The following is a 13753-nucleotide window of genomic DNA, read 5'->3' on the forward strand; positions in this document are numbered from 1 at the left end:
TAAATAATTCACAAAAAAGATTGCCAACGTCCATACCACGTTGAACACACCGGTTCTCGTCCGATCACCGAAGTTAAGCAACGTCGGGCGCGGTCAGTACTTGGATGGGTGACCGCCTGGGAACACCGCGTGCCGTTGGCTTTTTGCCATTGTTTTTTTTTCAGGTTCACAATTCTTGACGTGGAACTCTATGCCACTATGTCTAACTAATGATTATAGTGCAGTCGACAAGTCGTGGCCCCCTCATGGGGTAGTTTTCCTTATTGAGAACAACGCACCAAAGTCCAAAAAACTTTCAACATTCAGAGTGGCCATGACCGCACTGCACGTATATTATTTATATATAATAATTAATCAAGTGACGTTCGGAACCACAAAGATCGCTTTCAGATCTGCTTTACACTCTTGCCGCAATATATCCGTCTTATATTTCAGTAGTCTCCCAAATTTGTACTATCTATATAGTTAAGGAAGGTTCTAAGAAAATAAATAAATTTTTGAATGGCGTGATTGCAATTTGGCTTTATTAATATTTGTTTTACAATTATGATTTTACCAATATTTAGTTGTTTACAGCAATACGCATGCAATGCAGTACACCGACGAGTGGAGACCTATGCTATACATTATAAAATTGGTAGAAAAAATTATAATCATATAATTTACAACAGTGAAGACCAAATAGCTAAAGGGCCCTCATTTAAATCAAACTCATAATGAAATATGAGATGCAGAAGTCCACAGGATATTGATTTTGAATTTATATGGAAAACATATTTTTAGTTTCCATAAAATTTTGAAAAAAAGCTCAAACCATTATGAAAACCACAAAATACTTTAGGACGTTTGCATTCATTCTGCTAAATATGTTTAATAATTTACAAAATAAATATACATAATAACTTTAGATTAACAAATTCAAACGACCACTATAAAACGGCCACAATGTAATAAAATACAATTCATACGTAAAATATGTTATTTTGAATTTTTATTATTCACAACCATTTATAGATAAATAAAATATATAAGAATATTTTAGTATACATTATTTAAATATGTGAATAAGTTGACAGTCTACACATAGATTACATAATTATTCTTGTATTTATATATGCAATTTAGACCAGATATTTAAAGGATAATTTCAAGATTTAAATTGTTATCAAGTTATTAGTAATATAACAAAAATATCAAGCAAAATCATATTTTCAAGTAAAGACGAATTATGTCCATAGGTATTTACAAATCAATTTCAACAGTTATCTGAACCTTCGGGTATAATAATTAATCAACGCACCATTATCTACATTTCGATAAATTGGTCATTTTTTTAAATAGCAACCTTTGCCGTATTAATATGAAAGTTGCCACATTTAGGCACGACTAGCGTTCATTAAAGCTATAAGCAATGACATAATATAATGAGACGGGATTGAAATAATGACCATATGTAAAGAAATTATATTCCATTTTTATTTTCATTTTCAATGGAATATTCTATTTAATCAATATCAAAACGCTTTTTTCCGGCCGAAAGGAATACAATGCGTTGGCATGTTGTACAGTCTTGCAAATGCAATCGCAGCTAGCTTTCGTTTTTATTTAAAAAATTAGACATTTTTCTCCTTGCATTGTGACATTTATTCTTTCCTCATATTTATTGAGAACTTCCTTTAAAATACAATAACTTTTAAAATATTAAAGCACAAAAGGCAACGCTCCAGTCATTCGTTCATTAACAACTTTCCATTCATTCTTCTACATCACAGCTAACTTCCTACCACAACTTTTATTAGTCACATTCAATAAAATGATGCATTAAAATATAAATAAATGAGCACAGTGTCTTTGTTAAAGTAACGAATAAATAAAAAATAACAAGAACTCGTGATATAATCATGTAATATTAGGAATGAATTGATAATTGATTAAAAATTATAAACCTAAAACGTACACAAGATGGCTTATTAATTATTATTAAATATTAGAAGGAACTGACATGTTTGTATCGCTTACATTTATTTGCTTTATCCTTAACTATTACATGATTATATCCGTAACAATTTTTAACAATCAGTCTTAAATGAAGTAATGTACATTTTTATAGAGGAAATAAATAGGCAACTACATACACTCTTTAATATCACTCGTTGTGATTAGAATCGAAATATGTTTTCTTTATACTTTTTTTTTATAGAAATATTTGACTAATTTTAAAATATAACAGTAATCGTATTAACCAAAAGAAAATTTAAATAAGCCTTTTAAGAAGATCATTAATTATCAATTACCACATAATTAAATACAATAATACTTTTCGCTGTAAAATGAACAACAAATATATTTATAAAATTAGCCAAATAATCTTAATATTTCATACAAAATATTTACAAACCAAACTATCTATTACACCTAAATTAGTAAAAAATAAATAATCTAACAGTAAGTACAATCGACATATTAAAAAAGACACAAAGGACACATTTAAGATTCAATTTCAAAGGACGGACGTACCAAGTACGCATTATAATCAAATTTGACCTTCCTCTTTAAGTGCAATTCTAATAATCATTTAATTGCAAATATTCGCCAATGCCTATGATAAAATGGTCGAGCGTATATAACACAAATTTTAGGTATAATAAATAATATATATTAAAAAGAAAATAATTGAACAAAACATAAGTCACATTTTTCCCGATGACTCGAACGTTCCAAATATCATATCTCATATTAATTATCCGTTAAGCACCGTATATTTTTAAAACATTAATTTAAATTCAATTTCCTTTTCTTTTTCTCGTAGCACCGCCATTTTTTATATTTCCCTAAGCACACGGTTTTAATAACATGAATGAATGAAGTTTTTTTAAATAACTCTTTATAGTAAATTTTACATTTATGAGACATTTAATTATTAAACACTTTAAAATTGAATTTTAGTAAATCCACATTGAGAATATTGTAATATTTATCATCTATATGGTTTTTTTTTATAATAACTAAGCCATTTCTTTGACATCTGCTAATAAGACACCCAAAGTAATGGAAGCCAATTTGAAAAGTAAAACTTAAAGTTAAATAAAATATATGCGTTCGTTATACAAGCGAATTTTCTTGCTTCTCTATTGTTTACGCACATTATTTATATACTTGTCGTATAATAAAATAAAAAAAAATACTTTTCAATTATTACATATATAAGTTATTAGATTATTATTACATATATATTATATTACATAAAATAAATTAAAATACTTAAAGGGAATTGCCATCTTCAAAATAAAAAATACATTTATTTATATTTGCATAAGAAATTGAGTCAGAAAATCCATGTTTAATTCATCTTTATACTAATATAAAATTTTCCAATATTCATCATCAATACGAAACATTTAATTATACACCTAACATTTTAACATATGAAATAGCGTTAAAATAATAAAAAATCCGCAATTCTTGCATCAAATCAAATGAGAAGATCAGCCTTAACGCTACTTATCGTTAAAAAAGTATAGGTACGCTTACAAGCATTTTTTTTATTTTTTTTCTTTTCTAAATTATTATCACATTTACGAGTATATTTATTATCCTAAGAGGATATCTTAAGAGTAAATGTTATTTTTGTTTCTTTTTTTTCACTTAAATACAAAAAACTAATTTACAAAATGAAATATGTATAGTAATTATATATAATAAGCATTCTTTGCGTGTAATTTACGTTAAGTACGCATGAATGAATGAAATGGCACATTGAGTATGGAAACACAGTTATTATTTCCATGATAAAGCGTTAGAGCTCAAAGGACTTTTCTATTTTCAATATTATTACCCTGTTGTAATAGATATGAAAATCCTTTGGCCGTAGCTGTAGACAGTCGAAGTATGGAGTAATATAAAATAATTATAAATAAAACAACCTAAAGTTGTGTAAGACAAAAACAAGCGAGAACAATTTGTTTAAAATGGTATTAAATTGTAATATTTATGTAAAATATTATTTTTATGACTTTAAAAAACGATCACAGGTAATATAATTAATTGTACCATAGATTATATATTCAGAAAGAAAACTATTCTGCAATAAGATGTTTTATACAAAATAAATAATATTTATACTATTATTTAATATTGACTCCATACCTCTACCCTTGACAGTAAAAATGAAGCAAGGACGCCTGAAACTGAATATTGCACAAACAGCACGATATCAAATATCTTAGAGATACATATAATAATAATCCTTTGGATTTACACTAAGCTAGCGATTTTGTCACTTTGGTAACAATACAATAAAATAACATAAAATTAGAATCACAGCAAACTAATCTAAATGAACAAACAATAAAATAACAAATGAAATCAATTCATTGAGAAATAAATAATCTAACAAAAAAATACAGGTGCAATCCACATTTATGTGCCTCTACAATATTAAAGCCTTACGTGAATATTTTGACACATATTCGCCAAACGACAAAATAGTGTCCACATAATATGTATCTCATACATATAAAATAAAAAAAATCATGTCACAAGGCTACATACAACAAAGAATCATAAAATCACATAAAAAATAACTTTCCATATAACGACCATAAGACATACAATAAAATGAGAATATATTTTTATATATATAGGAACTGCTTAGTCTTAACCTCTACGGTCGCTCGCTTGTGTCAAACTAGAAACGTCAAACGCGGCTTCTTGAGTGACAGTTACTTTTGGCGCCCTCTCGTACTTCACTTTTTCTATGGAAGCCGAAGGGGTGAGAAGTACCGAATGACGCAGACCTTGGCTCTGAGCATTAATTATGTTTAAGTGGGTAAGATTATGTTTTGGTATTGTAAAAGATGGTAGATCTTTATTTTTGATTGTATCATAGATTCTTACAAGTTTTGAAGCGTTTATAGTTTCTATTGTAGTAGGTATAGGGGTGGGAGGGGGTCGGGATGCGGGTGACGCCGTAACAACTAAGTTGGGCATTTTAGGCGCATTGCGGACATCGCCGGGCGCGGTTGCTATATGTTGCGATATGGAATGGCTTTTAAGCCCTTGGGCCGTTTTGTAGCTTTTGCCGCATTGGCATTTGTAAGCCTTTTTTACCCTGAAAATTGAAAATTATACCGTGTTACTAATTTATTTCACTTAATAAAATTATATACAACACTTAATACATACCAAATGGTTATATAACTACGCTTACTGTGAATGAATCTAAATTTTATTTTTAGGCATATTTTCATACATTAAAAAATCACGTTAACTTAAAAAATAATCGAAAGTTAAACTACTAAAATTACAATAACAACTGAAATCAATCCACATTTTTTTTCATTGGTAAACTATTTTATATTTATTTACCTACTATTCTAATATCGGCTACATAATCCAACATTATTTTACTATTTTACTTTAATTATATACGCTTGTACAAAAGTAAATGATACCCATTTCTTCCAAAAGTATTCTTGGGCTGTCAATCGTTTTTTAGGAGCAGCCATAATCTTTTCTTTAAAATGATCAAGAGGAGACAACGCCGGAAATTTTCTATTTAAAAAAATATATAATGTGTTTTGCCGCATGTACAAAATTAAAATCTAATTTAATAAGCAATTTATTCCAAACAGTTTAAGATATTTATTTCAAAAAAAGAGAAAAGAAAATGCAACCTACATTGTAATTATTGTGCATTTATCTATAACAAAACACTCCGTTTCTGCTTTCTGTTTCTGTTTACGAGAAAATGCTTATTGAGAGGACAAACTTAACACCGCACTTGGTGTTACCAAAGCAGAGAAATGAAAAGAATTCATTTCCCTGGGACACGAACGAAGCGACCGCCTTTACTTTGACAGCCAGCGGCTTTCACTATGCGCATTACTTATAATTTATCTCGACTTTTTTAAAAATATTAACATTTAGTTAGGTTCGACCCCCACTCGACACAATTAATTATATTCATCTCCTTTAACCTCGCTCAGGTAATAAAAAAAAGTATGGATTTCTCCATTTAACACGCAAAATCTATAAAATTGTTCGGAAATCGGGGAACGGAGTGTATGTGTAACGGTGGGTATGACAATAGGTTCCCTCTGCCTATCATTCAATATGCGGGATACAGTAGGTTTCGCCTCTGAACAATTCTATAAAATAAAAAATATGCGGAAATATAGAAACCGAGTGTCTTTACAATAGGTTCCCTCTGCATATCCTGCAAAAAAACTAATATTTCCATAAATCATAATCACCACTCACTTGCCATCCTTCTTGTGACCATTCTTGGAGTGGTATTTGATGCCGTTAACATTTTTGTATCTCTTCTTACAGCCGGGGACCGGACACGCGAAAGGCTTTTCTTGTGCAGCCGCTCCTAAAGCCCCGGAAGCCGCATTCGCATTCATTCTGCGAACAAATAAAGCATTAAAATTATAAACAACGACATATAGATACGAGTACATGTAATTGAAAGATTGAAATTATTCTCATGAACAAACAGCTATAGAGGCTGGTTTTGGATGTGAGCTGGGACGGTATCGAGCACTATATTGAATAAGAACATACTAAGAGTTGAGCACTATATTGAATAAGAACATACTAAGAGTCGAGCACTGGTGAACCCCTACTGTAATCTGGAAGGGTTTAGTCAGAGCTCTCCTTTTTGCCCTGTATGCTTTCATCAAAGTTCTGAGAATTTCATATTGAGAGGTCTATGTCAACTATCGGAGGTCGATTATGCGCTCGAAGCTCTTCATGGTATGACTTATAAGCCTCTATAACTAACACTAACTAACACAATCTTGAACATTGCCCCTTCCCATGTAGATAGGAGCAATGAAGCTAAGCCGGCACTGGTATGACAACTTTCCATTGTTTAAGATATGGTTAAAAAGATCATTAAGCACGAGGAAGAGAGTCCAATGATTTCCACGCTTCGATCGGCATATCGTCAAGTCCCACCATTTTTTCGTTCTTCATGCGTCGAAGGTAATTACAAGTTGACCCTTGACGAGGGTTATTGGGGCAATCAATCTGAGGTTTTCTTAACCGAATTGTATGACTTATATCTCAAAAACGGTAAGAGTTCAGACCGTAAAAGAGGATACAGCGTGAAGCTAATTTAAACCTGGTCGTTTTTTTATAATCGTAACTATGGAAAGATAAAACAAAAAAGAATATGAAAATTTGCGGCAAAAAGTACTACTTAATACGTAAAAATCATTAAGACAAATATATTTTTTTAATCATACAATCATAATTTCAATGAAGTTAAACAAATAAATTAGTTATAAAAAGTACGGTTTTGAGTCCGCCCATAGCGCATCTAGAGATATTTTCCAGAACCTGGACTTTAAGTTTTAAATGGACTTTTTTCTCTTTTTAGAAGTCTTATTTCAAACTTAAGTCAAACTTTCAAACTTAGTGGGGGGCCACTCTATGTTCCCTCTCCCTAACCTTATATATGCGGGGTACACCGTGAAACTAAAAAAAAGTTATAATATCGAATGCATACTTGACACCATATCGTAAGATGAACTCTGAGCTATACTCCTCCACCGTAGTCCACGAATCATTGCTATCCTCTGAAGGGCTCATTAATTCATCTTCATCAACCTCGCTTCCTGAAACGTATAAGTAATAAAATAATAATTTATTTGCAAACAATAAAATCATTTAACATAATAAATAAATAGCGAATTAACAGACAAACTATCTATTACTTAATATTTAAATATATTATGCAATTTCAACGTAAAAAAAAATAAAGCCTAAATCCTTATAATCCGTTAAATATATATAAGCATAAAAACTTCAACGTACATAGTTTGTTAAATCTAATAGCAATAACCTGTAGGTGTACTGCTTCGGACGGAAGGTGGCTTTGGAGCAGAGAGTAACCTCCGGCGCACGTCGGCCGCTGGCGGCATATTGTGTATCTCCCGTCTAGATGCCTCAGTAAAGAATTTTAATACATAGCTAAGAGGGATGCAAGCTGGCTGTGAAGCTTCCTTTTGCTCGACCACGGCCGGGTCGTAATCTGAAAATAAACACTTGTCATTTAACTCTTTTTACATTACATTTAAATGTCAAATCTCCGATTTCGATCAGCTGTTTTTTGTTTACAATTAAAAATAACATCAAACATATAACGTTGTAAGAACTTACATCATTAAAATGTATTAATAACTGCGCAAAACCTTTACAACAATTTCCCGCAATTAATTTATATTTGCTGCTGAAAATTAGTTCAATGTTGGCAACTTTGATGTAATGATAAGACGTATATATAAGGAGGATATAGTAATTTTCCAAGCCCAAAATATAAAATATGCTTATGAAATATATAAAATTCTTGATAGTTACCTATGTGAACATCTTCTATATGTTCAATGAGATCCGCAAGCCGAGGAAAAGTTATGCCACAGCCATTGAATTTACAGATGTTTATCATAAAGACGGCCATGTCGAATGGTGGATAATGGACTAGTCAAAATTGTAACTATGTTGCTACAAATATACACTTTTAGATTTAATTAGTAAATTGATTATAAATGTTATTTTTATCTTTATATAAATTATTTAATTAAATAAATAATTGTAAATGCTATTAAATATCTCTAAATGTACGTTAATGATTTTTTTTATAATAAAAAGAATTAAATGCTTATGTCATCTGCGCAGCCCGATCAATAGTTGGCTGCCCCGAGCGGAAGCTGCGCAGTGTGCGCAAAGGAACCAATACCGACACGGCATTTATACTCTGTTTCTCTTGACCACTCAGAAATTGAACATTCCAAAGGCCGGTCTCCTCCTTCTCGGTGTTCTTTGGTAAGTGTCACAGAAATAGTGAGCTAACTAATCGCGAAAAAGTGTTAAAATCCTAAGCTATTTCGAAAATAAAAGTGCCTATTTCTCTAAAGAAAAGATCACAGTGCGTTTTAGTGATAATATTTTATTGTGAAATTGTAAGTTGTCACCGAAGATAGTCTTTGAAACAAGAAAGATAGATTGTCGATTCGGCCATTTTCGGCTGCCTGCCTATTATTATTATATATGAGAGTATCCCCTCTATTCTCCTAGTTTACAGTGAATAGTGCTAACGTTTTCAATATTAACGTAAATTCGGAGAAAATAGGCTTAACTTGGTCTCTTACGTAGCTCCCATAAATTACGTAACGCTCTGCGGTCAAACTGTCAAGTCCTCCTATTTTTATATTCTACTAGCTAACTTGAAGTAAAGCAGGCTACCATTCAATATAAACTCGTTCATTTCAGTTGTCGATCGCCGCACCTAACTAAAACACAAAAATGTATGCTGCTAGATTGATCGTTCCCGCAGCCAGGTCTGCTGTAAGTACACATATTTATCTTCTAGAATATGATTTATTATCATGGAATACCAAATATTAAAGATTCAATTTTATTGTATTTGGTTATTGACTTGAATATAATAGATTTTTTTAACTTATGTAAGACTTAATTTCCTTGAACTTAAATGACATGAAAAAAAATAATTCTTAATTTACTGTAGAGTTCCATATTACTTATGACTTGAGGATTAATACTACAATTTTATCTGATTTCTACAAATGCAGTTATATAACAGTGAGATGATATAATTATTATATCTAAAATTTATCAATGTACATATCGAATTTAATTAATTAGACTAAATTGATTGTGAAAAGAACTAGAAGTAAACTTTATGTAACTATACAAATTATTATTTTGACTTTTTTGACAGACTACACCGATATTTTTATAAGAAATTATCATATTAGTACCTACAAGTTTTTACAGTATATTAACAATAAAATAAATGAATTCATAGTTCTACAATAACTTAAACCTTCATATTGCAGATCTTCAGCAATACAGCTCTAGTGAGGCCGTTGGCGGCGCTCCCATCCCACACCCAAGTAGTGCCAGCTGCCCCCCAGCTGTCCGCAGTCCGTTCTTTCCAGACCACCTCTGTCACTAAGGATATTGACTCTGCAGCCAAATTCATTGGTGCTGGTGCCGCCACAGTAGGAGTTGCTGGCTCCGGTAGGTTTAGTTTAATTTTTTAATAATTATGCATGATTATTGCTTGTGTGTTTGTTAATTTGTTAACTATTATTACTTACATAGTTAAGCTAACCTTTTCAGTGTTTTTATGACTAATTTTATCTCATCATTTTCATATATCGAAAAATAAATTAATTTTCCCCAAGAAAACAGATTTTATGTAACCTAACTGGTTGCATAACACAACATGAAGGATTATTGATTTTAGTCTTTTTTTTTTTCAATTAAGTCAATTGTTACTAAAGTAAGTGATACTATCACTATTCTTTTTGTATTATTTATTTGATTACATAAATAATAGCTAAGGCACAGTGTGACAGTAAAAATAGTAAAATATTTTCATTTTCTCACTCTTAAGAAACCAAAGTGAAGCATTAAGATTTCTCTTCTTATTTCTCTGTGGTAAGATTAAAATTGAGTGATGCATGGGTAAGAGAGGAAAATGTTAACACTAAGTTCCCTCTGCATGCACAGACTTTTACTATTAATATTAAAATACCACATGTGTTATACCAAATATAAAGTATTTAGTGAATTAATTTTCCAATATCTGTCAATCACTATGTCCAACAGGTATTGGGATTGGTGTGGTGTTTGGATGTTTAATAATTGGCTATGCTCGCAACCCCTCCCTGAAACAACAAATATTCTCATATGCTATCCTTGGATTTGCACTATCTGAAGCTATGGGCCTTTTCTGCCTCATGATTGCTTTTCTAATGCTATTTGCTTTTTAGAACATACTATATATTTTTAAGAAGTGTTTGTACAGTGTATATTATCTGGGGGTGAACTAATAATTTGTTGCATGATGTGTACATTGTAACTAATAATTGCATGTGAAAGTCTGCTGGAGGTGAGTTTGCTTGCTTTTTGTTGTAATTAGATCTTAATTTAATAAAAGCTAATATCAAATTATATAATGTTAAAAAGTCAATAGTTGTCAAAAACAGGTGTAAAATTGATTGTCTGTAAATTTCAATTATTATTTTATTCTGTTATTAAGTAAACCCTTTTTTATCTGTTACATAATGTGAATTCTGCAATCAGTTTTTTGCCTTCCAAATTTTACCATAGTTCTATATGTAGTTATATACTAATATAGTATTTTGGACTTTCATATAATTTTTGCAAGAAAATTTTAAAAACATCTTGCAACTACACAAATGTAACAACTATTTTTGTCACTTTTTTTTTACTTATCTAATCTCTAGATAACACTAAGTATAATTATATATGAATTATGATAATCATATTGTATAATTCATTCCAGGTGCTGGTATCGGAACAGTGTTCGGTTCCCTCATCATCGGCTATGCCAGGAACCCCTCCCTCAAGCAGCAACTGTTCTCATACGCCATCTTGGGTTTCGCCCTCTCTGAGGCCATGGGACTGTTCTGTCTTATGATGGCCTTCTTGCTGCTCTTCGCCTTCTAAGCTACTTACTTTTAAGAACACTACTGCCATCCCACGAGGTTTCAGTGTATACTATCTGGAGTGGACGGCCATGGAATCGAATGTGTGAAACCTCACCCTCATAGTGGTGCGAGGACTTGTGTTAAGTGTTACACTTATCAGTGCATCAAAGCAATTTATTTAATTATGTAGTATAATAAAATCTGCAAATAAAATGTTGTACGTAAACTCGACTATTCCTATATCCTGATATTGATTGGTTATATATAATTGTAGATTTGAACTGTTATTCAATTTTGTCTATTTCCCAGTGCAAGCGTGTTGGGCGCGTGGTGACTTTTAAGCCAGTTTTAACACTTTGCGTGTGAGTATTGTCATCACGTGTCCACTTGTTGTGCTGTGAGGGAATGTCAGCGTCTGTATTGTACATTTTTAGGGCGATTAAATGATACAAACCTATATTTATGAGCATTTTTTCATAATTTACCTACATTATAAGAGATATAATAATTTTTTGAATCTCATTCTCATCTCATTGCATTTGAAGTGAATTCTGTTTAATTTATAGATAGAGCAGTCAATTAGAAGTGAAAAAGAAATCTGATCTAAAAATTTTTTTAACTGAAACTGAAAACATCAAAAGACATCTAAAATTGCTTATCAGTATATCACAGCTAAAGAAATGAACTACAACCAAACTTATTATATTTTTACCTAAGTGCAATACAAGAACTAAACCATGCAGGTATAGTTAATTCTGAAACAGCTTTACATATTTTTATAAAACAATATTAGTTATATAAAATGATTTAATTTATAATTGAGTGGCAGAACTCAACGCCGCGCTTTGTCTCGCTACCAAAGCGAAGAAATGGAAATATAAATTTAACATAAATATTTAATCTTGAGTGGTGATCGAACCCACAACCAGTCGGTTAAAGTCACACTGTGCCCTGTGCTAGTCGTGGGATTGGCCTCTACAGCTACGACAATATCTTAAAATATAAATTCAATAAGTATATTATAAAATAAAACTAATTCATAATACACATGACTTTTTTATACAAAGTTTATTCATTATGTAACATTGTCTCAATGAGTTGAACTGTCTCAACAACTTGGCAACCTGCGCGGGTTTCAAAGATGCCGGTATTGACGTCTTGTAAACAGGTCACCTGATTAGTACTTACTATCTATGACAAAACCAAGTCTAAATTTGTCTTTTTTTTATAAAAATAATATTTTTTTCAGCTTCAGCTGTATCTGTACATATATATTTGAGGCCGTGGTGGCCCAGTATTTAATAATAATTTTATTTCTTGGATTTGGTACTAAGGCAAAAAAAGCGCGTGCGCTGAATTCCGGCACTCAACACGCAATGCCTCTACAACTACGGCAGAAAATGGAGAATCGTTCGAAAGAGGGGAAGTTCGTTCATCGTTACCATGCCCAACGTGTGCAAATGCGTTTATGTAACATCCTCGTCAAAAGGTCATAAAACCCACTTATGCGCATGTCGGGCGTGTGGGGGTGCGGGTGCGGGTTTCGACGCGGCGGGCACTATGGATTTACTCCCACCACCTACGCAGAGGGCCACGGGAGGAGGAGGAGGACACCCCCCTAGGCCCCTAGCCTTCCTCGTATCCGATAAATCAATTGGATTTACCTAATATAGCTCTAAGTATCTCCTCCCAAATGCCTTGTTTTTAAAGATAAATTTGATTAATGTTATACTTGCTATTTTTCAGCGTGGTCCCACATGTAGCAGGGTAGGCCTACTGTTAGGACACTCCGTTCGCTACTTTATTTGATTCGAAGGGGCATCTAACTGCCGTTTACTCATAGGGATAATGCGTGGGTCTAAAAAAATAAAAGTTACGTATATTTTAAATACAAACCGATAGATAAATTAAGATCTTAGATTTATAAATATCATTGACCTAATAATAATTTACCTAGTCTATAGAATAAGAAAAACAACTTGTAAAGTATGTAAGTAAAGTATTTGGCATCGTACCGCGTATGAGGAAGTGTACTGTAAAACCAGTCTTATCATTTGATTGGGCGTGGTTTGTCAACGTAATGTAAATGTATTCTTATATTCCTTAGTTTGGTGGATGAACTATTTATTTCACCAGTAAACCCATATTATACGCAGTTAATAATGAGTAGTGGCGCAGGGGCACGAACGTGCGACGGTTAACGCGACGGGTTCTCGGTTCGATACTCCCTCAAAGAAATGAAATATTTAATATATTGCTTCCTC

The 13753-nt window shown here is 31.9% G+C and overlaps 2 protein-coding genes and 1 non-coding gene across 4 annotated transcripts; 2 read left to right on the forward strand and 1 right to left on the reverse strand.

Annotated features, from left to right (window-relative positions):
• The first annotated feature begins 22 nt into the window (after positions 1 to 22).
• On the forward strand, positions 23 to 141 carry LOC146540061 (5S ribosomal RNA). The gene has a single exon (XR_014879501.1). It is a non-coding gene; the product is annotated as a 5S ribosomal RNA (ribosomal RNA).
• A 353-nt stretch (positions 142 to 494) lies between these two features.
• On the reverse strand, positions 495 to 8505 carry LOC146540062 (juxtaposed with another zinc finger protein 1). Its single transcript, XM_085207757.1, has 5 exons — positions 8368 to 8505; positions 7853 to 8041; positions 7517 to 7625; positions 6262 to 6408; positions 495 to 5110 (listed from the first exon to the last, which is right to left on the reverse strand). Exons 1-5 carry the CDS (start codon positions 8465 to 8467, stop codon positions 4657 to 4659), a joined length of 999 nt encoding a protein of 332 aa, XP_085063883.1. The 5' UTR covers positions 8468 to 8505; the 3' UTR covers positions 495 to 4656.
• A 180-nt stretch (positions 8506 to 8685) lies between these two features.
• On the forward strand, positions 8686 to 11948 carry ATPsynC (ATP synthase, subunit C). 2 transcript variants are annotated; one of them, XM_085207760.1, is made up of 4 exons: positions 8686 to 8832; positions 9280 to 9354; positions 9867 to 10050; positions 11345 to 11948. In XM_085207760.1, the coding sequence occupies exons 2-4, from the start codon at positions 9313 to 9315 to the stop codon at positions 11506 to 11508; spliced, it is 390 nt and encodes a 129-aa protein (XP_085063886.1). In that variant the 5' UTR covers positions 8686 to 8832; positions 9280 to 9312; the 3' UTR covers positions 11509 to 11948. The 2 variants fall into 2 exon arrangements, with proteins under 2 accessions (XP_085063886.1, XP_085063887.1); XM_085207761.1 differs by having other exon boundaries at positions 8821 to 8969.
• The last annotated feature ends 1805 nt before the right edge of the window (positions 11949 to 13753 follow it).

Source organism: Heliconius melpomene, chromosome 3 (genome assembly GCF_056956725.1).
Source record: "Heliconius melpomene rosina isolate 202511_hmr_F chromosome 3, ASM5695672v1, whole genome shotgun sequence".
In the NCBI taxonomy this organism is placed as follows: Eukaryota; Metazoa; Arthropoda; class Insecta; order Lepidoptera; family Nymphalidae; genus Heliconius; species Heliconius melpomene.

Bases quoted from the DNA above. Each gene is read 5' to 3' on its own strand.
- LOC146540062 (XM_085207757.1), bottom strand. From the start codon at position 8,467: ATGGCCGTCTTTATGATAAACATCTGTAAATTCAATGGCTGTGGCATA. The intron at 7,626-7,852 runs GTTATTGCTATT...TATACGTTTCAG, and splicing joins CCGAAGCAGTACACCTACAG to GAAGCGAGGTTGATGAAGAT. The intron at 5,111-6,261 runs GTGAGTGGTGAT...TTCAATTTTCAG, and splicing joins GGTCACAAGAAGGATGGCAA to GGTAAAAAAGGCTTACAAAT.
- ATPsynC (XM_085207760.1), top strand. From the start codon at position 9,313: ATGTATGCTGCTAGATTGATCGTTCCCGCAGCCAGGTCTGCT. The intron at 9,355-9,866 runs GTAAGTACACAT...TTCATATTGCAG, and splicing joins TTCCCGCAGCCAGGTCTGCT to ATCTTCAGCAATACAGCTCT. The intron at 10,051-11,344 runs GTAGGTTTAGTT...AATTCATTCCAG, and splicing joins AGTAGGAGTTGCTGGCTCCG to GTGCTGGTATCGGAACAGTG.